Source organism: Centropristis striata, chromosome 6, assembly GCF_030273125.1.
Source record: "Centropristis striata isolate RG_2023a ecotype Rhode Island chromosome 6, C.striata_1.0, whole genome shotgun sequence".
In the NCBI taxonomy this organism is placed as follows: domain Eukaryota; kingdom Metazoa; phylum Chordata; class Actinopteri; order Perciformes; family Serranidae; genus Centropristis; species Centropristis striata.
The window spans coordinates 31,427,341-31,454,019 of record NC_081522.1 but is presented as its reverse complement, the minus strand read 5'-3'; the positions used below and the strand labels follow the sequence as shown (position 1 = coordinate 31,454,019).

Here is a 26,679-nt window from a genome sequence, read left to right as displayed (position 1 = left end):
ATAGCTCATAAAAATTTAATTTAAGAGCTGATATCTAGCGATTTTCCATGGTTTTCTTGATAATAACCCAAATCATTATTAAGAAAACCATGGAAAATGGCTAGATATCAGCTCTTAAATTAAACTTTTATGAGATGTTTTTGTTATTATCATTATATTTGTCCATTATATTTGAGATGTGAGAGACACAACCAGTGGCAGACTTGTAGGAACAGTTCACACCTGGTGATCACACTACTACAAGCCACAAGGGGCCAGAGCCTGAGAGCCAAGAGTCAGGGCAGCAAACCACAACAGGTGAGCATGTCAATTTACAAGACACAAAAAATAAAATGTCTTGATAACATAATGAATTTACACTTAATGGCTAATAATTACAAATTGAGAACTCTTCTGATTACATTCCTGCATATAGTCATGAAAAAACATATAAGGCCCTAGTTTTCTTCAATTTCTTGTTCATTTTAATACCTGGTACAACTAAAGGTACATTTTTTTGGACAAATATAATGATAACAACAAATATAGCTCAAAAAAGTTTGATTTAAGAGCTGATATCTAGCCATTTTCCATGGTTATCTTGATGATTACCCAAATCATCATCAAGGAAACCATGGAAAATGTCTAGATATCAGCTCTTAAATTATTATGCCAACAAAGCTAAGGGTACATTTGTTTGGACAAATATAATGATAACAAAAATAGCTCATAAAAGTTTGATTTAAAAGCTAATATCTAGCAATTTCCCATGGTTTTCTTGATAATAACCAATATCATTATCAAGAAAAACATGGAAAATGGCTAGATATCAGATCGAGCCATTTGTTGTACCATATATTAAAATGAACAAGAAATTGAAGAAAACAACGGTTGGTCTAATAATTTTTTCCATAACTGTATTGTGCGGCGAAAGCGTGATGACCTTGCTTAGAGATATGCTGATGTGCGACAGTTAGTAGGCCCAGGTGATTGACAATAGACCCCTGAGCATGCTGGGAAACAAGATAAGCTGCAAAAAGAGAGGGAGGGAGGGAGGGTAAGGGGGGCAGAGGGAGGGAAAAAAAAGATAGAGAATGTAGAGAGAGATTACACAGCAGGAACAGAGCCCTGACAGACAGACGGACTCACGGAGGAGAGAGGGACAGAGGGAGGACGAGAGAGAGTAATTTGTTGGAAATAAAGAGTGACAGGGCAGACAGAGCTGTAGAAAAAAAAAAGGAATTATGGGAGTCTTTCTCCCTTTACCCTCTCTCCTCTCATCCGTTATCAGCCATCAGTGTACTCCATCACTCTGGATCCCATCTTCCTTAAGACAGTTTCACTCTCCTCTCTCCGTCTCTGTCACTCAGTCTTCTTCCCCTCACAGTCTGAATCCTGCTGAAGGCTCAAACCTTACATTACTTTTTTTTTTTTCTGCCCCGCACTGGCCTTGAGGGCCTAGTTAAACGCTATTTGTGGAGCTGTAAAATGACTTCCCCTTTCCCCCCCTCACTCTAACAACTTTACATGATTTAATCCATGTGGTTACATTAGGGTTGTCAAAAGTATCGATACTCAAAAATGTCGATACTAAAACGTTGTATCCGGATATGATACTCATTTTCAAAAGTATCGATACCTAGCCAAGGAATGAACACTTAAGTTATTGTTATTTTTTTTAATCAAGCTTGCCTAATATTGTGCACAGCATGCAACCTCAAAATATAGTTCTAATTGTTATTGTATTTATTTATTTATTTATTTATTGTACTACCTCAGACCTGAAGCTTGTTATCATAGTTGCAGTTTCCTTTTGCACAACTGTTTTTTATTATAAATATTTAACCTGTGGTTCTGTTCATTTTTACATTTTGCATTTTTCTTGGTAATAAAAATATTTCTGTTAAATTTTGGGGTCTTTGTTTTTATCCTGGTGGTATCGAAAATGGTATCGAGTATCTAATATTTTAGTATCGGTATCGAGTTGAAAATGTTTGTATTGTGACAACCCTAGGTTACATTATCATTATCATGAGGAACACATTAGCTCTGCCCCCACTATTGCATACACACACACACACACACAAACACAGACATGTGTTACAAGGTGACCTTCCAGATCCGGATCAGACATACATGTGCACAATCTTGAGTCAAACAAGCGACTGTCAATCAAAGAGATGCCAGCGGCAATGAGCAGACATGGCTGCTGTCAATCATTTTTCTCCAAGCAACCAGGAGTGGCCATTAAAACAGCAGCCTGCTCATGGAAATAAACAGTAGAGTGTAAGGTAGATGGTATGTCTGGACCATTATAACTGACTCTTTTTGCTCATTTTTATTCCATTCATAAATAGCCCTGGGTACAAACAATAAACATGAATGATGTCAGTCAGCGACAAGTTGCATTGTTCCTCCTGGTGTTAATGTTGTTATGGCCTTTCACTTATAAAAAATGTTTTTATACCACAGTTGAAGTAATCAAAAATTCTGTTGATTTAGTACACTGTAAAAAAATCTGTTTAATTTATAGTAAAATATTGCCAGAACTTCACCGTAAAAAATACAGTGAGTGGGTTTTCTACTGTATATTTAAATGTAAATATCATCAAAAATTGTAATTTTGACTGAATAGTCCCTTTATTTTAGTGTTATTGGGTCCCTGTGACACAATTATTATTTATCCTTTAATTTTACATGAAAAAAAGTGTTTTCTACAGTTTTAAAGTTTTGTACTATTCCTTGATTTACATTAATTAACAGCGTCTACTATGGTGATATTCAATTTTAAATTTTATGACCTATTTCCGATGCAATTTGACTGTTTTACTATAATTTCTACAAACTTTTTTTTACAGTGTAGTAGATGAGGGTCTGCATAAAGACCATCATAAAGACCATCATCTACTGCAGGTAACATATTGACTGTGTGTAAGTACCAATCCAAAGTAAAAATCCAAACTGTCCCTTTAACTTCATGCAAGTGCACTAGAATCATATGTATGTGTATGCGCATGCAGATGATGCAAGCATGTCTTGGTGTCACAGTATTCCACTGATTTACAGGCAATAAGGTGATGGTAATACGCCAAGAAACGTAGCAATGCACTAACAAAGGGAGTGAAGAGGAAGACTTCTGACAAGTATGGTTGTAAATAATGTAGATTGATTCATAACTGTTAAGAAAAAATAGCAAATGTTTTGTGTCTAACTTCCGAAGATCCTCTTATTTTGACCTACCCTGACACAGAGCAAGGACTATGTATTTTCTATGGTTCACTTCTTCACCACTAGTGTGGACAGTAGAGTAAAACAACAAAACAGTTTCAATGGACACATGGCATGTTATTATAGTTTTGAAGTTCCTATTAGTACTTATGCAACTCAAAGATATGAGTTCACACATGAGTTAGTTTAATGTGTCATAGAAGCCCTACAGAACATGGACAAAAGACAAACTCACTACAAAAATGCAAGATATGACACGACCAGTTTCAGCTGGAAGCTAGCTCAAGTACAGTCATGGAAAAAATGATTAGACCACCCTTTTTCTTCAATTTCTTGTTTAATTTAAGAGCTGATATCTAGCGATTTTCCATGGTTTTCTTGACAATAACCAAAATCATTATCAAGAAAAATATTGAAAATGACTAGATATCAGCTCTTAAATTAAACTCTTAGGAGCTTTTGTTGTTATCATTATATATGCCTGGTGCAACTAAAGGTACATTTGTTTGGACAAATAAAATGATAGCAACAAATATAGCTCATAAGAGTTTAATTTAAGAGCTGATATCTAGTAATTTCCCATGGAAAATTGCTAGATATCAGCTCTTAAAATTAAACTCACTTTTTTCTTGACTGTATTTTTACTTTATATGTGTACATGATGCATCATAACACATTCCTTATATGGTGCTATTGCTAAAAGCATGAGTGTGGAGGACATAATCGGCGATTCAATGATCAACATGGGACACATGAATGATTTTGGCATCTCATTCATTGGTTGTTTGACTAACTGGGACAGATTCACAAAAGGTTTGCTGTATTCCTTTTGGATTCACTTCAACTAATAGCAGGTACCATTTCCCCAAAACATGAAATACACTAAGGACAAAATAGATTAGCGGTCACAAAATCGAATGAGTCGACCGGTGGTTGAATAACAGGGAGAAAGGAGAGGGAGACAGCATGGAGAGACGGTGAGGGATGAGCTAACAGAGCAACACAGGGCAGCTCTACACAGACGATCAATAAAGCAAAATAAAAGACCCTGACATGCCTGGCTCCCACAGCCCCACACTGTTACACACCACGGTGCTTTTCTAGAAACCCCGAGAGACAAAGCTGAGCATTAATCTTCAAGGTTATTGAAGGCTAAATATTGGGTAACGCTTTATATTAAGGTCCTTGTAATAACCATTAATTAACAAGTAATAAGGCCCTTGTAAGTCCTTACAAGATGCTTATTAACATTATTGTGTGTTTATAAGCTTATATAAGTGTTAATAATGGCATTACAAACACCCATGACCCACCCATTATGTCCTTGCCATGCCTTTATTAATCTTATTTTGTTTGCTTATTGATATTAAAATATACTTTATTGCTCATCTATTATAAGTTAACTATAAGTTAACTATGCTTTTTCAACTACCGGATCTAAAGCGAGAACAATGCCTTATTACTTGTTAATTAATGGTTATTAAGGACCTTATTATAAAGCGTTACCAAATATTGTACTATTTGTATGACGACCAACTAAACCCAATTCAGGTATACTATATGTTATAATTGTTATAAATTTCCTTTGTGACCAGCAAATACACCCTATTAATCTGTTAATTTGATGATATTGATATTGTTGATTTAAACAGGTTAATAATTTTATTCAGGCACTTTTTAGTTCAGTCTGTTTTTGAGTCAGGCAGTTTACAGGGCAGCTATGTTTACGTTTATGTTCGGGGGTCCTTAGAATCAGCATGTGTTGAACAATGTGTGTGTGTACTGACCTGCTGCTGAGAAAGTTTAATATAAAGAAGTTAAATGTCAAAACGGTGTCCTTATTCCCTAACCGGAGTATGCTCACGTGTGAAGAGTCCCAGCACAACAGTTTTCCCCTATAGTTCTTTAATAATAATATAGTAATATTAGTATAATAAGTAAAGTGGAACTTTTAACTTCTTGTGAGCTATAGAATAATTATTTCACTGTTATTTAAGAGAAGGTTCTATCCACCTCTTTTGAAGCTCTTTTTACCTGCCTCAGCCCCACAACCTCTGAAGACAACATGAATATTAAACAAATACAAAATATTTCAGTAGAGTCCTCTATTGGAAGATACTCATTTATTCATTATCCTTAACCGCTTATTCGCACTCGGGTCATGGGGGGCTGGAGCCGATCCCAGGTGACATTGGGCGAGAGGCGAGTACACCCTGGACAGGTCTGACACATAGAGACAGACAATCACGCTCTCATTCACAATTTACCAATCATCAATTAAACATAAGCGCATGTTTTTTGGACTGTGGGAGGAAGCTGGAGTACCCGGTGAGAACCCACGATGGAGAACTAATGTTATTAAAATGTACAAATCATTAGGTTGATTAGATGTAAAAACTAGATTTTTGTCATTACTGATGGTGTCCATTAAGAATATCATAATAACAAAATCACCCCTTATTATGTATAGAAATTTGTCTTTCAGTTCAGAGGCACATAATTATTCAACAAGGCATGCAGTTGGAGGTTGTTTAACTTTACCAAGATCCAAAACTATGATTCAACGTACAGTTATATATACAGTTATATATAACAGTGGAACTCACTCCCTTATCATATTACTCAATTAAATCTATATAGCTTTAAAAAACAACTTAAAAGTCATTATCTAAATATCAACTTTAATTGATGCAGCTGTCTCTTTGTGTTGTTTTGTTTTGTATTTGTTTTGTGATGTCAATCATGTTTTATGTGAAATGTAATTAAGAATTGTCTGTGTGTTCTTTTTGTATCATGTTATGTATTCATATAATGTATGTCATGTCTGTTATCATTCTGTGTATTCTACATTGTATTTGTCACACTGAAATATGATGATAGACCCCAGGAAGAATAGCTGCTGCTTTGCAAAAGCTAATTGGGATCTAAATAAAAACAAGCAAAACAAATGCTGACTCGGGGAGAACATGCAAACTCCTAACAGAAGAGCTGCAGGCCGGAGTCGAACCGGCGACCCTCTTGCCGTGTAACCCCCCCAGAATATTGTAGTTAATGCTCATCCTGTCTCAACTGACGTCACTTTATTCTAACTTTACACTGTCCTGTTGGCTTCTTGCACAGTTATAACTGTAGTTTAAAAGAAACACAGGGATAATGGCCTCGGATGGGACCATTAACATCTTTAAAACTAAAGCAGTTGCATGTCAAGGGTTGATTGCCATTGGGTGTCTTAGCCGCCTCAATTATGTTTGTATTTTCAAGAGTTCACGACTGAATATGTCAGGTTATGTAAACTTATTCTACGTATACATATGATTTCCCCCACCCAGGCTCATAGAAAAATAACAATGAATTTTAAAAATGCAAGGAGGAAAAAAACGCATTTTGGTATTCAGCATATTGACAATGACGTTTCACAGTTTTTAACCATCACTCCACAGTGAACTGCCTCCTTGGCAGAAGTCTGAGAGCATTTTTTAAGTATCTAGTTATCATTATGGATTTCCCATGTTTATTAGGAGTCTGTTGACACTGACATAGGTAGATAAAAATAGCAAGAATTTAGTAAGAAAGTGAAAATATAAATCAAATCAAACAATGATAGGCTAACTAGGTAGCTAACTAACTAGTATTTTATTTTCTTTTTTAGAAAGTTTGGCCCCCAAAGTGTCTGCTTAGAAAAAGTCTGGCCCTTGGACAAGTAGTGGGTGACCCCTGCTGTAGACCCACCCATCCTGTCATGAATATTGATCAGGACAGCAGCAGTGTCAGGAGGCTCAGCATCGGGGAGACCAGCATATCTGAAAAAATGTAAACTACCAAAGTAAAAACAGTGGCCAGTATCAGTTCATTACTTACTGGCAAACCATTGAGCCAGGCTTTTCCTCTGTACCAGATCTAGCCTCCTGTCAAAAGAAGAAAAGGGTCGAAGGAGTTGCTTACCATTGTAGGAGAGGCGAGGCTTGCTTAGACACATGATGAAGTGAACTTCCATTTCATTGGATGCCACAGACTTGGAGCAGACAGGGCACTTAAATCCTAGGAAGAAGAGGAGAAAACAGATGAGTGAAAAAGTCTTAACTGTGGTGTGGTGGTAGTCGATGAGCTAGATGGTAATGTGGCTTTTTGTCTGATATGGTAAACCACCAGAAAAAGACGTGGGTATACCCCAGCAGATCACTTAAGTGTTGCTGTTTCTCCATCTAATGACAAAACATGACAAACTACTGTAGGTGTGGATGCTGGAATATAAAGCACAGCGCAGCTTGGACCAACAGTCCAACTCTGAATCTCCAACAAAGTCATGTTCATGTCAAATCGATTCACTGCTAGTGATGTTTTTCTTCATGGTGACATTGAAACAGCTACCCTAACATACCCTTCCCCAAACAGATAATGAATCCTTTGCGACACAAAACTGCTCTAATATGTACTTTGTTGTTCTGTGCATTCTACATGTCAAATTTAACTGTAGTTGTACATAAGCTAACCTGTAGAACTGACATAAAAGCTGTTATGTCTTGGAAAATAAAAAAATTAAAAATGTGTGGATTTTCACATTGGTATAGTCCATAGTTATGGTGTTTTTTATCCACAAAATCATGTTGACACATACAATTTTTCCTTTTTGAGCCAGGTACTTTGGGATATCGCATGTAAGTTTGTTGCTGGGAAACAACAATGGTCGCCCATTGACTGGAAGGTGGTTTGGTCCCTTAATCATGTGATTGTAATTGTAATCATGACAATGAATCTCACCTAACATTAACATAGTAGTCATTGCAATCCCACATACCTAAACCTAACCAGGTTGTTTTTTTGTCTAAGCTAACCAAACCTTAACTCTCGGATTGTAACATCACTTATTTCAACAGTTATTAGTAAAAACAGACAAATAATGCAATGATACAAAATGATCCTCCATCCTGCTGATCAACACTGAAATGTGTCATTCTACACAAATAACATATAGTGTTTGTCCAATTTTCTCCTCTCTCTCTTGCTTATTTTCACACTTAACCTTGGTTGTTATATAATGGCGGAGTTGTCTCAGTTTCCCCCACTTGTGCTGTTTCAATGACTCCCAGTAGGTCTAACTATATTAGTTTTAAACGTTGTTATGTTTTAAACTAATATACTAATATAGTAGTATCTAGATAATTAGATCAACCACTGGGCCACATGAACCAAGTTTGCACGCAGCTGAAAACAGACCTGACTCCTCTGTGATAAAGGGGACGAATCAGTTAGTCCATAAATTGGGAACATTCTGGAGGGGTGTCATCCATTCTCAATATTAAAATGCCTCATTCAGCACCAAATGTGTGTAATAAATGGTATCACCCAAAACCTGCAACTTTAAGGTGGTGCTTTTGGTGCCTTCACTTAACCATTTTTTCAGCATTAACATGTTGGGGAAAAGGCCATTGTGACTTAGTGAACAGCAGAACATGTCAACAAAAGTGTTGAAAGCAGCACTCATCACATGTTACGGTTCCTAGAATAACGTATAAATTTGTGCTGCAAAAGTTTTCAGAGAAAATCATACAAACCCCTTCATGAGGATACATTGCCAGTCACTTTTTTTCCATGCACTCCACCATTGAGGGAGTATTCTTTGCCAGAATGGAGCTAGACTCTACTACAGGGAACTGTCCATTGGTCTCTTGATGGTCTTAAATTTAGTTTGGAAAGTTTGCTAAACATTTTTGAGAACAAGGTTTGTAGTATATCGAACTGTATACAATCTTGAATAGTGTCATCACTGCATTTAGTCAATCAAGTCTGGTACAAGGGGAAAGACTTTGGCCAGTTTCAACAATTGCACGTCAAGAACAACAGTTTGAAAATGTCAACTTACTCAGATCAAAACACAAATCTAAGCATAGGCATTCATTTTTCAATATACCGCAGAGCTCCTTATATTTTTTCTCTATTAAAAAGTACAAAAAATCTATGCTAAAATTGGATGAATGGAGGATGAATATGTTAGTTGGTGTTTTGTTATTTGTCTATTTATCTATACAGGAAGTCTCAAGACAGGTCTCACAGGGCACCTTGAGACAGACAACCATTCACGCTCTCATTCACTCCTACGAGCAAATTAGAGTCATTAATTAAACCTAAGTGCATGTTTTTGGACTGTGGGAGGAAGCTGGAGTACCCGGTGAGAACCCACGCTAACATGGGCAAAACATGCAAACTCCACACAGAATATGGATTCCAACCCGTGACCCTCTTGCTGTGAGGCAAAGTGCTAACCAGTACACCACCACGTAGCCATTATCTGTCCACTGTTCTTATTACCGTACTACTGAAAACAGCTGTTTGTCTCAGAAATGTAATACAACACTTTACTAAAAAGGTTCAAAATCTGAGGTACAGTAGTTTTACATTAGAAAACACACACACACACACACACACACACACACCTTCACATGGCACCTGACCCACTTTTCCCTTGGCTGCTATTTTCAGATGCTCCATAGGGACGAGCAGAGAGAGAGATGGAGGAAATGAGTGAAAAAGAGGTGCATAAAGAAGGTGGGAGAGTTCAGGCATTTGAAGAAAAATGAAAGGTGATGATATATGGTCCAGCAGTACGTTAGCTGTGCAGTCAGGGGAGTGTGTGTATGTGTGCTTGTATCTTTGTGAGAGCCAATTTGAGTTTTAGACCTTGATGCTGGGAACATTTTCGATCTTGACCTTCGGGCAGACCTTCAAAGACCTTGGTTTATGGCTTATGGTTAAGGTTAGAATTAGGTTTGGATTGGGCTAATGGTAAGGCTAGGGGGTCAAGTATGTATTTGTGGTGGTTAAGATAATGTATATATATAATGTATGAGGGCCTCAGCATGCATTATGTGAATAAAAATGAGTCAGTAAGGGTCCTCACAAGTTTAGAAGTACAAGGTTTCTGTGTGTGTGTGGGTGTGTGTGTGTGTGTGTGTGTGTGTGTGTGTGTGTGTGTGAGAGAGAGAGAGAGAGAGAGAGAGAGAGAGAGAGAGAGAGAGACTCAGCCAAGCACCACAAATCCTTGAGGACTTTTCAGATTCAAGGAGCGCATAAGGTCAGATAGGGACAAAAATAAATCATAGGACCGGATCATAAATTAATTATAGTGGTGCCTATGTGAGAGTGTGTGTGTGTGTGTGTGTGTGTGTGTGTGTGTGTTGTGAGAGCGTAGAAGCATGTGTGTATTTGAGCAACTTGTGCCAGTAATCCTGCACCGTACACCATGCAGATCGGTTTGTGTTGAATTGGCACATTTCTCTCAAATATTTTTCTTGACTGTCATCATTGTGGACGGCTGGTGATGTTAGTGGACTGCACCAACACTTTTATGATCAGCAGCCATGTGAAGCTTTGCAGCAAATTACATAGAAGAGACTTTCACGATGAGTCCAGTTTTTTTCTGGATCGAGCTCAAGCTGATTGCTCCTGAGGAGACAGATTTTTATGTGAAGTTCTGAATTATGTTTCTGTATCATGATAAAGATGTATATAGGGGGAAAGGGACATTTTTCTGCTGCTCTGTGTCATTTAGGCTAATAAAATAAGATAAAAATTTTACCCCATGCAGTTTTCAATCACCCTTTGTAAAGGTTAGTGGGTGCAGTAAGAAGATGGTTTTATTTTACTAAAATATACTGCTAAATCTAAAACCTAACTGGTATTTTCAATAGTTGAGACATGGTTTCTTCTTGCTTGCTGTAGATGACGATGAGTGGCAATGATTAAACTGGGTATGATACATTGTTGTTTTCTATCCGTTGCTACATTTGTTATTTACATTGTGTATTTTTCTATTATTTGTTGACAGCACTTCTCTTCTCTCCATTCTCTCTCCAGAGATTAGATGGGGGAGACAATCGATACAGCATATTATCACGATATTTTGCGTGGCAATATTATATCAATTCATGGCTGCCAAGTATCAATATTAAGCACCAGCGGGCCGTCAGTATTTTAACTGTTTCGGGCTCACTTTTAGGAATATACTGGAGATACTTGTATCATATGAAACTAAGAGTGTTCCGGCGGGCCGTCAATATTTTTGCAGTTTTTTTTCCGGAGGCCGTTGCAGGCTTACTTTTAGGAATACTCTTCTAAACTAGAAGATCTAAGGAATCTATAGGCACCATGTGCATCCCGATATCGTGTCGGGAAGTTGTCAAAATAACGCTGCAAAGTTGGGGAAAGTTTGAGAAAATTCTGCAGTTGTTGTCGTCCATACATGTTTGATATCAGTTCAGTTCACTTTGACTGAATACTTTGTTGGTCAGTCTGTGGGTTTGACTCTCGTTGTGGAGAAATAAAAAGACTGAAGTGAGATGAATAGACTGAGATTTTTCTCTTATTCGACAAAACAATTCTTGATTTAATTTCATTTTGTGGACACAAAATGCAGTTAAACAGTTAAATTGTAATATATTGTACCGCAATACTCTGCTGATTCACACCTCTATTGATTAGTGAACAAAAGTTTACTACAACAGCAGTCAGGCCAGAGACCACAATGGAATGTCTCTCAACTGCTTAAATGCATTAGCAGCCAACAGAGTGGGTTTGCAGCGAGGGACTTACCCTGGAAGACAGCAACAATCAGTCTGCAACCACACCAGGCAACAGACTGTAACCACAAGGAACCAACTCTTTAGCTTTTTTTCCTGCTTTTCCTCTTATTTCCTGCATTTATGGACATGGTAATGTACTGGGTGTAAATTAAGATAGCAACAAGCAAAAGGATGAGCACAGATTTTTACCTTTAATCGATGATTTGGTTTAATGTGAGTCGTTAACCCTCCTGTTATGTTTGCTTTTTCAGGAACAGCAATAACCCGGGGCATGTTTAATTATCCACAACTGTCAGAAACTAAAAAATCCCAATAAACATTGTTTATATTTCATTAATAACTCCAATACTAACCACTTAAATCAATATTTAGTGCAATGGTGTTCTTTACCTCTCATAGATCATGGTTCAATGAGGATAATTCACTCTTTTTTCCTAAAAAAAATGCACAATAAAACTTGTATGTACATTGGAAAGACCTACATATAAAATACAATAGTTTTACATGACATTTTTATATATATATATATATATATATATATATATATATTTTACAATTTTATTAAAAAAAAAAAACAACTTTTAACAATTTTTTTTTTTACGATTTTATAACTTTGAATTGGGTCAGTTTTACCCGCAACATAAGAGGAGGGTTAATTATTATTATTGTGGTGATATCTCTGCAGGTTATTTGAAGTTAAATGTCTTGTTGAATGTCTTGCTTTACACAGGCACAAGCTTGTGCATGCAATTTAAATCTGCTTTACTAATTCTTTACTGGTGTACATATGTGAATTATGACAACTCTTTGAGTTCGAGGCATGTGTAAACCCCAACAACCGCTACAGATTTTTATGCAACCAATACAGACAACACCCTACAGCTACAAGGGCCTTAAGAAGGCTTTTACTAACAAAACTATTAGTGGATTTCTAATTAGTTTCTACAACCCAATGCAGATGTATATTAATCATATGCTAATTTCAGCAAAGTTCAGAAAACACCAACTTAGGGATACTGTTACTGGCACTGCATTTAGATGAGGAATCAGTTAAAATAATAATAATTGAAATTAAAACCCCTGCTCATTTCCATGTGTCTCTTGTAGAGGCTGCAGGTGCTGCATATATTTCCTTTTCAGTGTTGAGGGCAAACACTTGAACTTAACTGAATGTTGTGTTGTCCTGTGTTCCCTCAGCCCTCTGTGATGGAAAACATCAATGAATCAAAGTCGCGACAAAAGCAGTGATACAATAATTAACATTCAGCGAGCGATGGGGATCAAAGCTGAATAATGACTCAAATGCTAAATCAGTTGATAGGCTTTCAGTTTAGATTTACACTCGGACTGCAGATGCTGTTTCATACACTGGAGCAAAACAAATGTGAAGTCTAGTAGTCTAGTAACTAGTCTAGTTGTCAGTAGTCTAACTATTACTGGTCTAGTAATACCACACAAAGATGCTGATATTTCATTATTTTTTACCAACAGATCATCATTTACACACACACACACACACACACACACACTTCACACCAGTTCCAAATGTCTACATTTACTAGGAAGGGAAATAGGCACAAAGAACACTACTTGAAGCAAAAAAAGTGACATTTATTTTGGCAGAACATTAAATCTTTTCTCCAACAGCAGATGGATCGTTAATAAACTTCTCTGACTGTCACACTCCTGCCTCAAGTGGAAGCAAGCTTTGGTGAAGACAAGTCCTACAAAATACTCACTAACTGTAGATATTAAGGACAGTATGTCTATTTAAAAGTGGCTATTGACTTTAATGAATGAAAGACTAATATAATCAATAATACTGACATATGGAAAAAAAAGACATGCTTCCACAAAAGAACTGAAAATAAATAAATAAAATCACAGCAGGGGATTATAACTGAAAGTAGAGGTGAATCAGCAGAGGCCTGTCTGTTGGTGCATCTCAAAGTCAGCTAAGGACCCTCAAGTGTCTGAATTTGAAGGATACAACGTCAGCGACATCCGCCAAAGGACTGTTCCACTGTCAAGGATCCTCAGAATTGTATCGAGTACTTCCTGTAAATATCCAAGGATGCTTGTGTGTATCCTCGGCGCGCCTTGTAATGCTTTGTGCACAATAGTCTCCCGGGAGTTTTACAAATGGTGACCTACGAATCGGCTATCCGATTAGGCAATGACGCAAACGTGCACACTTGCAGCCTGTTCTGTTTGTGTGTTACCAATGATTGGAAGGAGTTTCAGAGTCACAAGGACCTGTCCTATCAAGGAAGCATCCTTGACTTTGAGAAGCACCAACTGTGTGTGCGTGTGTGTGTGTGTGTGTGGGTGCAGGAGTAGTCTCTCTGTTACACTGTCCACTCAGCTGCCCCTGATCAGCTCACCCGCAGTAATAGGATCCTGGCTCTTCACTCAATCTTCACCAGATTGTTACCAACTACAGTGGTAGCTACTCAGCTGAATTTCCAATATCCGGGTTGCTTTTGAAATATTTCTCCTGTCTGCCAATACTCTCCCTTCCTACCTCCTGGATCACCGTCTCCTGCCCCCCTTGCACCTCACTTGTCTCAGCAGCTGACGTCCTGTCTCCGTTCCCTCTGCCACATCCCACCTGCCTTGCTCCACTACCTCAACCCTCCCCTTCCTGGATTCTCCTTCAGCTGCTGTTCAAACCTTTCTCCTGTGTCTGTCTTGCTCTTGGGTCCCCTCATGATCACACAAACTGTGCATTGCACTGAAATAGTTTGGGATATTGGGAAAGCAAAACAACCTGCAGCAGCTTGTCGAGTGGATCGAGTTGAATATTTTGTGCATATCTGCACTGAAGAATGGTTTTGTGTAAAAAAGAAATCTTCGCCTCTCTTACCGTGTGTTCAGACCGAACGCGGAGCGAATTTTCGCGCCGCGTTACTCGCGCGAGTAAATAACTCGCAAATTTTCGCCCAAGAGACTATTTAGCGCCAAATAATTCCCTCCATTTCATTCTGTCATCAACCATGACAAGCATAGCGTCCCTGTACCTGCTCTGGAAGTCCGAGATACGTCGGAAAACACGCCGTCGTGTCTGGGTGAGTGACATCATCCGGAGGCGCACTCAGCACGGAGAGAGGACCGCAGAGTACTTCCACCTTTTTCCTGTCCCTCCTGCCGACCCACTCCTCCTTCCTGCCTCTTTTCTCCTCTCTCTCATGTATGTATCTCGGACACTGTCGTCCAGAATCTCAACGCTGATAGGCTGTCCCGACACAGCGTCACGCAAATATTTTGCCAAAGTTGAATTTATTGAACTCACGCGAATTTGCGTTGTTTCATTGTCGCGCAAAATATTCGCTACGCGTCCGGTGTGAACACACCGTTAGGCCGCGTTCAGACTGCAGGCGAATCTGATTCAAATCAGATTCCTACTCAAATCAGATTTTTAGGGCTGACTGTCCACACTGTTTTTAGCAAGTGTCCAAATCGGGTAATGGCTCTGTTCAGACTGGGCCACATTATTGACTGATCTGACAGGTTGCTGTCGTGACGGCGTCAGAGCGTCTGACATCATATAATTGCGACAGCGACAAGAACAACAACAACAAACATGATGGAGGCAGGTCACCTCAGTATATTGGCCTTATCACTGTCCAGTAGAGGTGCAGAACATCTCAGATGCACCAGGGGAGAAACGTCACGGACAGTAAAAACTGATCTGAGTGTTTGGAGCGGTTCAGACTGCGATTTGAAACTACCTTCCGAAGGTGGTTTCGATCTGGTCTGCAAAAATCAGATTTCATGTGATTTGTGACTGTTCAGACTTCAAAAGAGCCATCCAGTTCCAATCTGGATGGGCTAAAAACCGGACTTTGGCTGGCAGTCTGAACGAGGCCCTAGAGACTGGAGCCACTTATACCTTTCAGCATCACCTAAATAGAACCTACCACCTGGTCAGGTAAGTAGAGGGATGAGCTAAGCTTACAAAGCAATATTTAACACTTAATTTAAAACAATACAGGTTATTTATTGAGATCAGTTCATCTGATGACATGTATATTTTGTAATGGGCACACCTAACCAGATGCAACCCAAATATTACACAAATGTAATTTACTTCAGAACTATCTTAGTTGTTGTCCTTCACATTGGAAGTGCCCAGCCCCTCCCTCCCAGGGGACCTTATCAGGCAAACCTGCATGTTTTCAGCTTGATGAAGCTGGTGAGCAGCTGAATTAACTCAATAATCACAGTCAGAACCAAAACACAAAACTATAAACTTAATCATTAAATTAATAAAATAAGGTTAAACATTGTGCTGAACTAAGGATTAAACAGATACCAAAACAATGAGAATAGAACCAGGTGAAAAGGGGGGAAAGGCAGCCTTTTCACACATGACTCTTTGCATCATCTAACTCAAGACAGACAAGCAGTCCCTGTTTCCAGCTCTGGATTCCTTTTTTAAATTTTAATTGTACAAGTTGGATAATGTAGCAAGCTGAGTGACGTGCTTTTAGTGTGCTTCACTCAGACAATGAGAAAACAAATAAGTGTATTCTCCTCATGTAACTACAAATTGAAAAAAACAAATACTAAAACTTTGTACACATTGTAGTAAAAAACCCTCTCCAATTTCTAAGTGAGATGAGGTTGGCTCAGTATTTCCTCTCAGTAAATAATAAGTAATATTCCATAATTGTTTACTATCAGTATTTAACTGTATTATTTCAAAGAAATCTTTGACTCTGCTTCACTAGGAGAAAATGTTCTTCATCTTTGACCTCAATGCCTCTCCATGCTACGATGAAACTGTATAATTTCTGTCCAAACTGTAATTTGTGTGCTTGCAAAGAATCTTTTTTTTGTTCTCAAAATGTCCAATCGCACAAATACAATTCCATACAGCTCAAGGGAAAGGAGGCACTGCACAGAAGCTCCCATTCAAACCTACAGGCAATCTGCTCTCCAATCTACCTGTCTGTGGGAGGAAAACCCGGAGAGCACACACGCATCATACACACTCACATGTACACGCACACACCCACGCATAACTTGCATGACTATGCAATAACAACAGTGCGAGAGGCTGAATAGATGGAGCCGTCACAGACTCTGAGCTCAAGTGCTATTAAATTGTCCCACCGAGACTTATTCTTGTCAACCTCTGCACAGACAACACACACTCATGCACACACTTCTCATGCAAGGTCGCTCAACTCAATCTCTGGCCAATGCATATTTCATCAACCGTTGGCAGCGCGGCCCAGCCTGAGACCCTGACACAGCTCCCAAATAACCACCACCACTGATGAAGTCTTCAAGACTAACAAAGATAGTTGTGCCCATGAAATGTTTGTCAGCAAGAAGTGGAGCTGCAGATAACCAGTACAGCTATAGTTGCTATAAAATTGGTACTTATTAGAGGTGTGAATCCCCAGAGGCCACACGATACGATTTTATCCCGATACTATGCGATTTTAAGCATTTTGCGATATGGTGAGTATTGTGATACAATATAGTGCAATTTAATTGTTTAACTGAATTTGTGTCCACAAAATTTAAATCAATCAAGAATTGTTTTGTCAAATAAGAAAAAATTCATCTCACTTCACATTTTTTATTTCTCCACAATGAGAGTCAAACCCACAGAGTGACCAACAAATTATTCAGTCAAACTGAATTGAACTGGTATCAAACATGTATGGACGACAACAACTGCAGCATTTTATCAAACTTTCCTCCACTTTAAGCTTCACTGTTCTGGATTTTTTGAATGAAACATAAAAAAGGTCTGACTTTGCAGCGTTATTTCGACAACTTCCTGACACGATATCCTGACACACATGGTGCTTATAGATTCCTTAGATCTTCTGGTTTAGAAGAATATTCCTAAAAGTGAGCCTGCTACGGCCTCCACAAAAAAACAGCGAAAATACTGACGGCACAACGTAACACTAAATATCAATACTTGGTAGCCATGAATCGATATAATATTGCCTCACAAAATACTGTGATACTATGCTGTATCGATTTTTTCCCCACCTCAAGTACTTATTTGTTCCTGCACTACAGTCCGTGGGAGCTACTGTATTATCTGTAATAGGTTACGTTTGTGTGTGCAATTTCAAAATCAGCTGAGAAGATTATTACTGCTTTAATCTCTAGGACACACATACATCTGTTATGTTGAGCTGTCTCTATCACGTTTTTTTGGGCTCGACAAATTTAGCGACTTTTCCTGGCGCTTGGTTGTGCTGTTGATCATGTTTGGTAGAATTTGGGAGAATTTCTCATGTAAATATTGGACTTGAAATTCTAGTGTTTTATCTCCAACAACACCAGAAAAAGTTGCTAGATTTGCCGTCGTTGTACGAAGACGCTAAGTTGGCAAAACTGCCGGCAAGACACCCAGCTGAGCTAATGATGCTAATAGGAACGTATGCCACAGTTTGACGTTTTTTTCTTTCTCTTTTTACCCCTGATGTGATTGTTTGCAATTGTTGACTCGTTTTGTAATCACAAGGTTTTACAAAAATGTTTCTCTATAAAGTTGTTTAAAGAATACTTGTTTTTTTTTAAAGATTATTTTTTGGCATTTTTACATGCTTTATTGAAAGTGAGAGACAGATAGAAAGGGGGTGACAGAGGGGAGGACATGCGGTAAAGGGAGCTCAGGCCGGATTTGAACCCGGCTCCACCGCAGCGAGGACTGTAGCCTCTATACATGGGGCGCCTGTGTAACCCACTACGCTACAGACCACCCTAAAGAATACTTGTTGACCTGACGTATAATTTAGCCGCTGGCTAGTTGGGTAGCTAGCAAGATGCTTCGTGCTACACGGGTTACACAAAATAAAAAAAGTTGTCACTCTTCTGGTGATAGCAATGAGCCTGCTGTGAAAAGAGTGCATGTAGTAAGCATTAACTCCAGACTTTCACCCAGGAGAACAGGATTCATGTCCAATGTGCAGTCCAACCCGTGGCCCCAGATTTTCAGCCCCATGACTTCCAACCTAAGCTAACTAGCTAGTTGTAACTCAGTGTGGGTTTATACATTTAATGAAATGGAATCCTATTTGATCTGTGAAAAGGGCCAGGGAAAGACGTCAAAAAACACTTCTAATAATGTGTCCAGTGGGGATTGTCTCATTAATTGTGTTATTACTTGTTTGAATTACTAGGTTAAAAGCATAGCAACTGCTAGTATCCAAAATATCCACACCCAAATACAGAAAAACACCAAAATATAGAAAACAGAACCAAAGGAACAAAGGAATAAATAATCTATCTCTCTAGCAAAGAAAACAGCAACTTTGAAACATGTTCAATCCGTTATTGTTTCCAACAGTCTACTGTATAATAGAAAATGCTATCTATTAAACATGTGGTGTCACTCTATGTTCTGAAAGAAATGTTTGACACTGTTTGACTTCAAGAATGTGAGGTGCTGTCTGTTAGCTTGCTCTTCGCTCTCTCCCAGTGCTACATACTGTCGACCATTTATCCTTTCTGACAACCCAAACCTGTCTTAGTCCTGTGGAGTGTTCCTGCCATATGTGGCTGCTGGAAATATCTGATAAAATAAAATATTTAAACTTTTGACCTGAAAGAAGATTTTTCTCTTTGTGATTCCAGGAAACTATTATTTTTGGTCCATCCATCCATCCATTTTTCTCCGCTTTTCTGGGGCCGGGGCTTATTTTTGGTACATAAGCTAAATACAGCCTATATTAGAGTTATATTTATATTAAGCTTATTTATGATTAAATGAACCTTCTGCCTAGAAAGATGCTACTCTGTGCAGGTTACTTGAAAAAAGTATTCAGATCCCTTACTTCAGTAAAAGTACTAATGCCACACTGTGAAATTACTCCACTACAAGTAAAAGTCCTGCATTCAAAACTTCATTAAGTAAAAGTATCAGCATCAAAATGTACTTAAAGTATTAAAAGTAATAGTACTCGTTATACAGAATGGAACAACTTACAGTGTTATATTCTACATATTTAAAATATATTGTGATTATTATTGATGCATTTTAACCACTTAATATACGGTAATGAGCTTAATTTTAAGAAAATGTCTAATCACTTTATATTTATGATTTTTTAATGTTAAATCTCGACAGTGAAAAGTAACTAAAACTGTTGTGGAGTAAAAAGTACAATATCTGCCTCTAAATGTAGTGGAGTAGAAGTATAAAGTTACATATAATGGAAATACTCAAGTACCACAAAAGTGGAAAGTAACATTTACTTTACAAAGTACATTTACTCAAGTACCACAAAATTGTACTTAAGTACAGTACTTGAGTAAATGTTCTTTGTTACTTTCCACCACTGACTTTGACATATAGTAAAATCACGTCAGCGGTCTTAGGTGACCCTGTTAGGGCTTGCTCTGCAATAACCACTGGCTCACTGTACTTCATCCCTTACTGAACAACTTTTTAATTACATAAAGGTCAGTGTTCTTACTTTGGATACATCTAGTAGCTATTATCACTTAAAAGAGTGTGGGGTGTTCCAAAGACAAAATTCATTCATTCATAATCCTTAACCGCTGGAGCCGATCCCAGCTGACATTTGGCAAGAGGCGGGGTTCAGACTATCACAGGGCTGACACATAGAGACAGACAATCACACTCTCATTCACTCCTACGGGCAATTTAGAGTCACCAATTAAACCTAAGTGCATGTTTTTGGACTGTGGGAGGAAGCCGGAGTACCTGGTGAGAACCCAAGCTGCACATGCACATAGAAGAGCTGCAGGCCGGAGTCGAACCGGCGACCCTCTTGCTGTGAGGAAAGAGTGCTAACCACCACACCACCGTATAGATACAAAGATTTTCATTAATAAAACACAGTCAGGATTATGTTTTAATGGTGACAAAATGAAGCCAGTATTTACAATAACCAATTATAATCAATTCTTTGCTAACAAAATACTGTGTGAAATTGTAGTTTTCAAATTATCTTTATTGCAACAAGATCTCTGGCCCTAAATTACAGAATAGACCGTTTGTCAATACCAGCCATAATGACACATATGAGCAATTCGTCGGTTGTGGTACAGACGATCATTGTAAAAAAAAAAAAGCACATTATACAGACTCCTACAGTTGGCTGTTTTAAAAATGGCTGCAGTTTTTTGTGAATTTAGTTTAAACAGTAAATAAATGTACGTAAATACCGGAAATTAAGTAGTTATGAGGGGAACTTGAGCCATAGGAGTTACGTTTAAAAAAAACAAACCCTTAGTTACGTAAAAAGTTATTTACTTTTGTTTTTACATGGGACACGATTCCCATCTACCTCCACTCCCTTCCCTTCCCCCGAGGTTGATATCTGCCATTTAAACTCAGTGTCGTCAATAATTACTACTACGTCTGCCAGATGAATCCGGAGGACAGTCTAAAACATAAATGTGTTTTGAGGGGAGACCAGTGTTTATTGTGTCTCCCACGCTTACACACCAAAACCACTGAGGACAGTGGAGACTGTGTTATGTCACAGACCTGAAAATAATTTATTTTTTCTTTTTTTACTCAACAATCTTTCCCTAAGCTTCACCAAGTGTTTTAGGTGTCTAATCTTAACCCTTAACCCCAGAGATTTAAATTTAAAGTATGGCCCTGTAGTAAAAGAGAGAGTGCGTTCATTCTACCTTAGTACAGTCTCTGTTGTTTTCTTTAATTTCTTGTTCATTTTAATGCCTGGTACAACTAAAGGTACATTTGTTTGGACAAATATAAAGATAACAACAAAAATAGCTCATAAGAGTTTCATTTAAGAGCTGATATCTAGCCATTTCCATGGTTTTCTTGGTAATAACCAAAATCATTATCAAGAAAAGTCAAGTATCAAGTGCAACCTGAACCCTGCAGAAACATGCTCTGGCATTAAAATATTTTTTTACATTAAGTGTAAAGATATCAGTCAGCAAACACTGAGTCGTTCAGTAGATCTCACACTAGCAATATTGCAGCAGACAATATGATTAAAACATGGATCAGCCTGTCTCATAATGATGAATCGTGTCCAAAGGAGGACGGCTGGACCGCACATAGCGACATTCATCGAGAAGAGCTGGTTTAAATCAAACCAGTGCCTGGGAGCGTAATGGCTGCACAAACAACTCTCCCAGATCAAATCAATAGCACTGTAAAATCCGACTGTATTCAAAGCTCACATAAAATATCCACAGAACAATAATTAGAGCAGATGAAAGCTTGGTTATTGTTTCCAGCCTAGGCTGTTATCTGTATTAACAGTAGACACTTTGGTTGATAAGTATCAATAGCTGCAGAGGACAGATAGACGTCACAGGAGGAAGGGGGAGTCCGTTTTAACTGTGCAGTTAAATAAGGATCACAACAGTCCGGGGGCAGAGGGAGAGATGAATCATCCAGGCGTCTACTTTATGGTGCAGAAGTGAGGAGGAGGAGGAGGAGGAGGAGGAGGAGAGGACAGAGGGAGAGAAATAGGGGGGAAAGCAAAGCACAGAATGAAGGCTAGACAGAAAGTTGAGGGGGGAATTGATGAAAAAGAGAGTGCACAAGGGAGCAATAGAGTGGGGGGGTAAAAAAAGCAAGAATACTAGGACTAAATAAATGAAATTAGGCTGAATCGTGGAAATGAGCAGCATTGGAGCAGAAGGGAAGAGAGTGACAGGTAGAGAGATAGTGGTGAGAAAAAGAGCAAGAGAGTCAAAGGGTGGATCGACACAGGAGAAAAGCATCAGAGAATAAAGAAAATACAGTGTAAGAACAGAGAAAAACTGTTGGGATGGTGTATTTTGGAAACTGACCCATCAGTCCAAGCAGTAGAGGTGGGGGAAAAAAATGATACAGTATAGTATCGCGATATTTTGCATGGCAGTATAATATTGATTCATGGCCGCCAAGTAACGATATTTAGTGTTACAACGGCTGGCAGTATTTTCACAGTTTTAGGATATTGGAGATACTGGCATCATATAAAACTACAAGATCTAAGGAATCTATAGGCACTGTGCAAACTTCCCTGCTCTGCCTTGTTCAGGATGTCACCAAACGTCACCAGAAAGAGCAGAGTAGTCCCGAGTAGACCCGGATGAACATGAACAGTTCCAGAGAAAAGTTAACAAGTTAAGTGCGCCGCTGCTGCCGATATTCCTTGTCGGTGATCCCGCACACAGTTTCATGTTTTTGTAAAACCTCACGGCAGTATTTCCTGTACTTTTGTTCCCGTGTGAAGTTATTTAAGAGGATAAAAACTCTCTGAAGTAGCTGCAGTTTTTCTGAGTTCTGAGTTCTGTGTACGCCAGCATACAAATGTATATTGTTCAGGCACCATGTGTGTCAGGATATCATGTTGGGAAGATGTCGAAGTAACGCTGCAAAGTAGAACCTATAATGGTATAATCAATATTATGAAGTGAAGTGTGGCAAATGATCAACGTCAACATGGGTAAAGTCAGGTAAAATTAGATATTTTCCACGAAAACTGCTGATACTAATGAAAGTCGCTGCTGTAAATTGACAGTTATTTATTCTTTTCTCTGCCTCATTCAGAACCAATTCACCAGTCACAACTAGACACAATGGCTCACTCCATTTTTTTTTATGGTTTCTTTTCAACATTCAAAAGGCTGACTTAATGGATAGAGACGTAGACTGTAAGAGAGGATACATCTTAGAATCATCCACACCTCAGACTAAATCAGAAGAATAATTTGGAAATCATTCACCCTCCTTGGTCGTGTCCCTTAACTATTCATTTAATGTAATATTTCCAACAGCCTCAACTGCTAATCTGCCAGGAAATGACAGCATGCAAACACTAAACTAAGATAGTGAACATGGTAAACATTATGTAGGCTGAGCTGAACACACACAGATGAAAATGTGGATAGCAAAGAGAGAAACACAAACTCCAGCTTCTATTTACTGCGTGAGGCTTTGGTCAATTTGGACATTAAAGCCAGAATGCCTAGAGGGTTTGGGTCAGCTGGTTAATCACTCATACAGACACACACGCTATGGTCATGTGCATTGTTAGCTTGCTTTAGCTAACATCCGTGCTGTTGGTATACATTGGCTGTTTGAGGTGTATAAACACTGACTGCACAAACAGTTCAGTGGTCAAATATGCACAAACAACACAAGAAGAACATTTGTTTCACTTTCCCTCTGAACACATTAAGTCTACTGAAACATATTTTGGTACCACCACCCACTGGATTTCTTTCACTGTGGGACGTTAGCAGAATTTTCTCAGAGCCCAAGTGTAATAAAAAGTTACATAAATATAAAATTATAATAAACTGTCGGATTACAGTCTTGTGTTTTTGGTCATTGTGGCCCGTCAAAAGGATCTAGGTACAGACACTGTCAGACTGCTTTCCCCTCAAAAACATCAATCTAAGGCATTTGTACACGCAGCAAACTACAACTCACATTTACGTTTTAGACTGTCCTCACTCAGTAAGGAAAGTAGCTATTGGCTGTCCTAGAAGTCCCTAGAAGTCGCTAGCAGTCGCTTAATGACGCCATTACCTAATTTGCAAAATTTACCATGTAATTGTTATTGTAATTGTAATGGACACTGTAGAGTAGAGGAATAACGTTGTGGGAAAGTGAAAAAAAACGAGTGACAAAAAGTGAGTAAAAAACAACCTTAATATGTTTAGAACCTAAAAGAGATTCATTTGCAGTCATCTCCTGCTCTGACTGCAACTGGGAGGACTGGGCCGCTTGTGAATGCTTTGGGACGGGGGAGGAGCCGCAGCACCTACCACTCGTTAAGAAGAGTAAAAATTGTCTCCAAAAGTCTCCAATAACACCAGAAAAAGTCGCATTTGTCGCTAGTCGCTTTTCTGAGAAATAGTCGCTAGAGGGATCTGAAAAGTCAGTAAATATAGCAGCAATGACAGATTTTCACCCAGGAGAATGGGACTTTTGACGTAACTTACATAAATTCAGTGGTTCAAGGTTTGTGAATCACTTTTTTTATGTAATTGCCATCGCCCTCGTAACTACTTCCCTTTCGGCATTCACATACATTTATTTACGATAAAACTTACTTACTATTACTTACTATTTAAAGCCTTTTATAACACCTTAACTGTAGAGGTGTGAATCCCCAGAGGCCACACGATGACATTTTATCCCGATATGATATTATTGTGATTTTAAGCATTTTGCGATATGGTGAGTATTGCAATACAATATATTGTGATTTAACTGTTTAACTGCATTTTGTGTCCACAAAGTCAAATAAGAGAAAATTCTCAGTCTATTCATCTCACTTCAGTCTTTTTATTTCTCCACAATGAGAGTCAAACCCACAGACTGATCGCGACACACTATGCTGTATCGATTTTTTCCCTCACCTCAGGTAACTAACAAACAAAGCTTTGAGCTAACATAACTAATCCATAACTAACAAGGCACAAGGCAATATTTTTTTCAGGTGGACAGAAAAATGCCTCCAAATGAGTGCTGACATTTGATACCAGTATCTCCAGTATATTCCTAAAAGTGAGCCTGCTACGACCTCCAGAAAAAACAAAAACGGCAAAATGACGGCACCGGAACAGTACATATCGATACTTGCCGGCCATGAATCGATATAATGTTGCCACACAAAATACTGCAATATTATACTGTATGGATATCCCCCCCCCCAACTCTACTTAACAGAAAGTTATTTGCCCTAAACCTAGGTCAGTGGTTTTATGGCCTAAATTCACAGAAACCGCAGCATTCTTTATAACCGCGAACTGTAAGTGTATGTATAATAACGTGTGTTATTTTTTTGAACGCTCCGTTGTGTCATTGTAGGTGGTATTGCAAACAGTCCATTCTGTCATTAAGGCTGGAGATCTTGTTGGGCAAGGTATATTGTAGCCTAAAATAAGGGAGAGATTCTGTATGTGCAACATCAATAACAAACTCCGAGGCAGGCAAATGCACAATGCCAAGTCACTCAAGGTAAGGTCAACTAAGGGCATGGCTGTCTCCACAAGCTAAAGAAGCCTTTGTCAATTTTTGCTCTAATTCAAGAAAAGCCAGAACAGAGGACTCCGGAGGTTTTTAGCCCTGTGGCAGGGAAGTTGGAAACTGATTCAGCTGCAGATGCACACAAACACGTAGAGCCCTGCTGAGATTCAGCTTTACGGCAGACAGGCTGAAGGCAGAGATTCTACTGCAGAAGCACAACAAAGCCACTCTGGGGGTTTAGCTCTGTGGCATGGCAGACTGAAGGCGGAGATTTAACACACAGAGGCACTCCAGGCAGGCGGTGTCAGGCAGACAGATCAGAGAGGAGGAAAGAGAAGACACCATTAATACTACAGATAGAAAGTCTGAGAGCAACTATAGCTTGTCACGCTGCAGAGCCAACCAGGCACAAGGATGAATGGAAGGGGAGAGACACTTGATCTTTTAGTGATGACACAGATTATGTAAAAATGACTAAATTCCAATGGTTGAGATAAAAGAAAAGTGTGTGAATGCAAACAGTAGGCCAGACTCAAACACAACAAACCGTGAACTTTCACCAAGGACAACGAGGTTTGTGTCCCGTGTAAAAACAAAAGTAAATTATTTTTACATAACTTACGTTGTTCACGTAACTAACGTGGCTCATGTCACCCTCCTCAATACTTCACTACCAGCATTTACCTACATTTATTTACTTTAAACTGGTCTTTATAACCACTTAAACCTAGGTCAGTGGTTTTGTAGACTAGATTGACAAAAATTAGGGATGGGCGTTTGAAAGAAACCTGACTCGAGCATCTATAACGTTAATGATAAATTAATTGATTAATCGCTGCATGCGTACATGAGCAAAGTAAAATATATATATGTTTTGATAACGGATGCTTTTATTTTGAAAGGACGAAAAGGGACTTCCTGTCGATCGTAAAACTA

General features: G+C 38.6%; 1 protein-coding gene across 1 annotated transcript in view; it reads right to left on the bottom strand.

Annotated features, from left to right (window-relative positions):
• znrf1 (zinc and ring finger 1) overlaps positions 1-26,679 on the bottom strand; it is a 59,534-nt gene that overhangs the window by 12,774 nt on the left and 20,081 nt on the right. Inside the window, exon 2 of the mRNA XM_059335895.1 lies at positions 7,150-7,245. Within this exon, the coding sequence (XP_059191878.1) occupies positions 7,150-7,245 (96 nt within the window). The remainder of the gene's footprint in view (positions 1-7,149; positions 7,246-26,679) is intronic.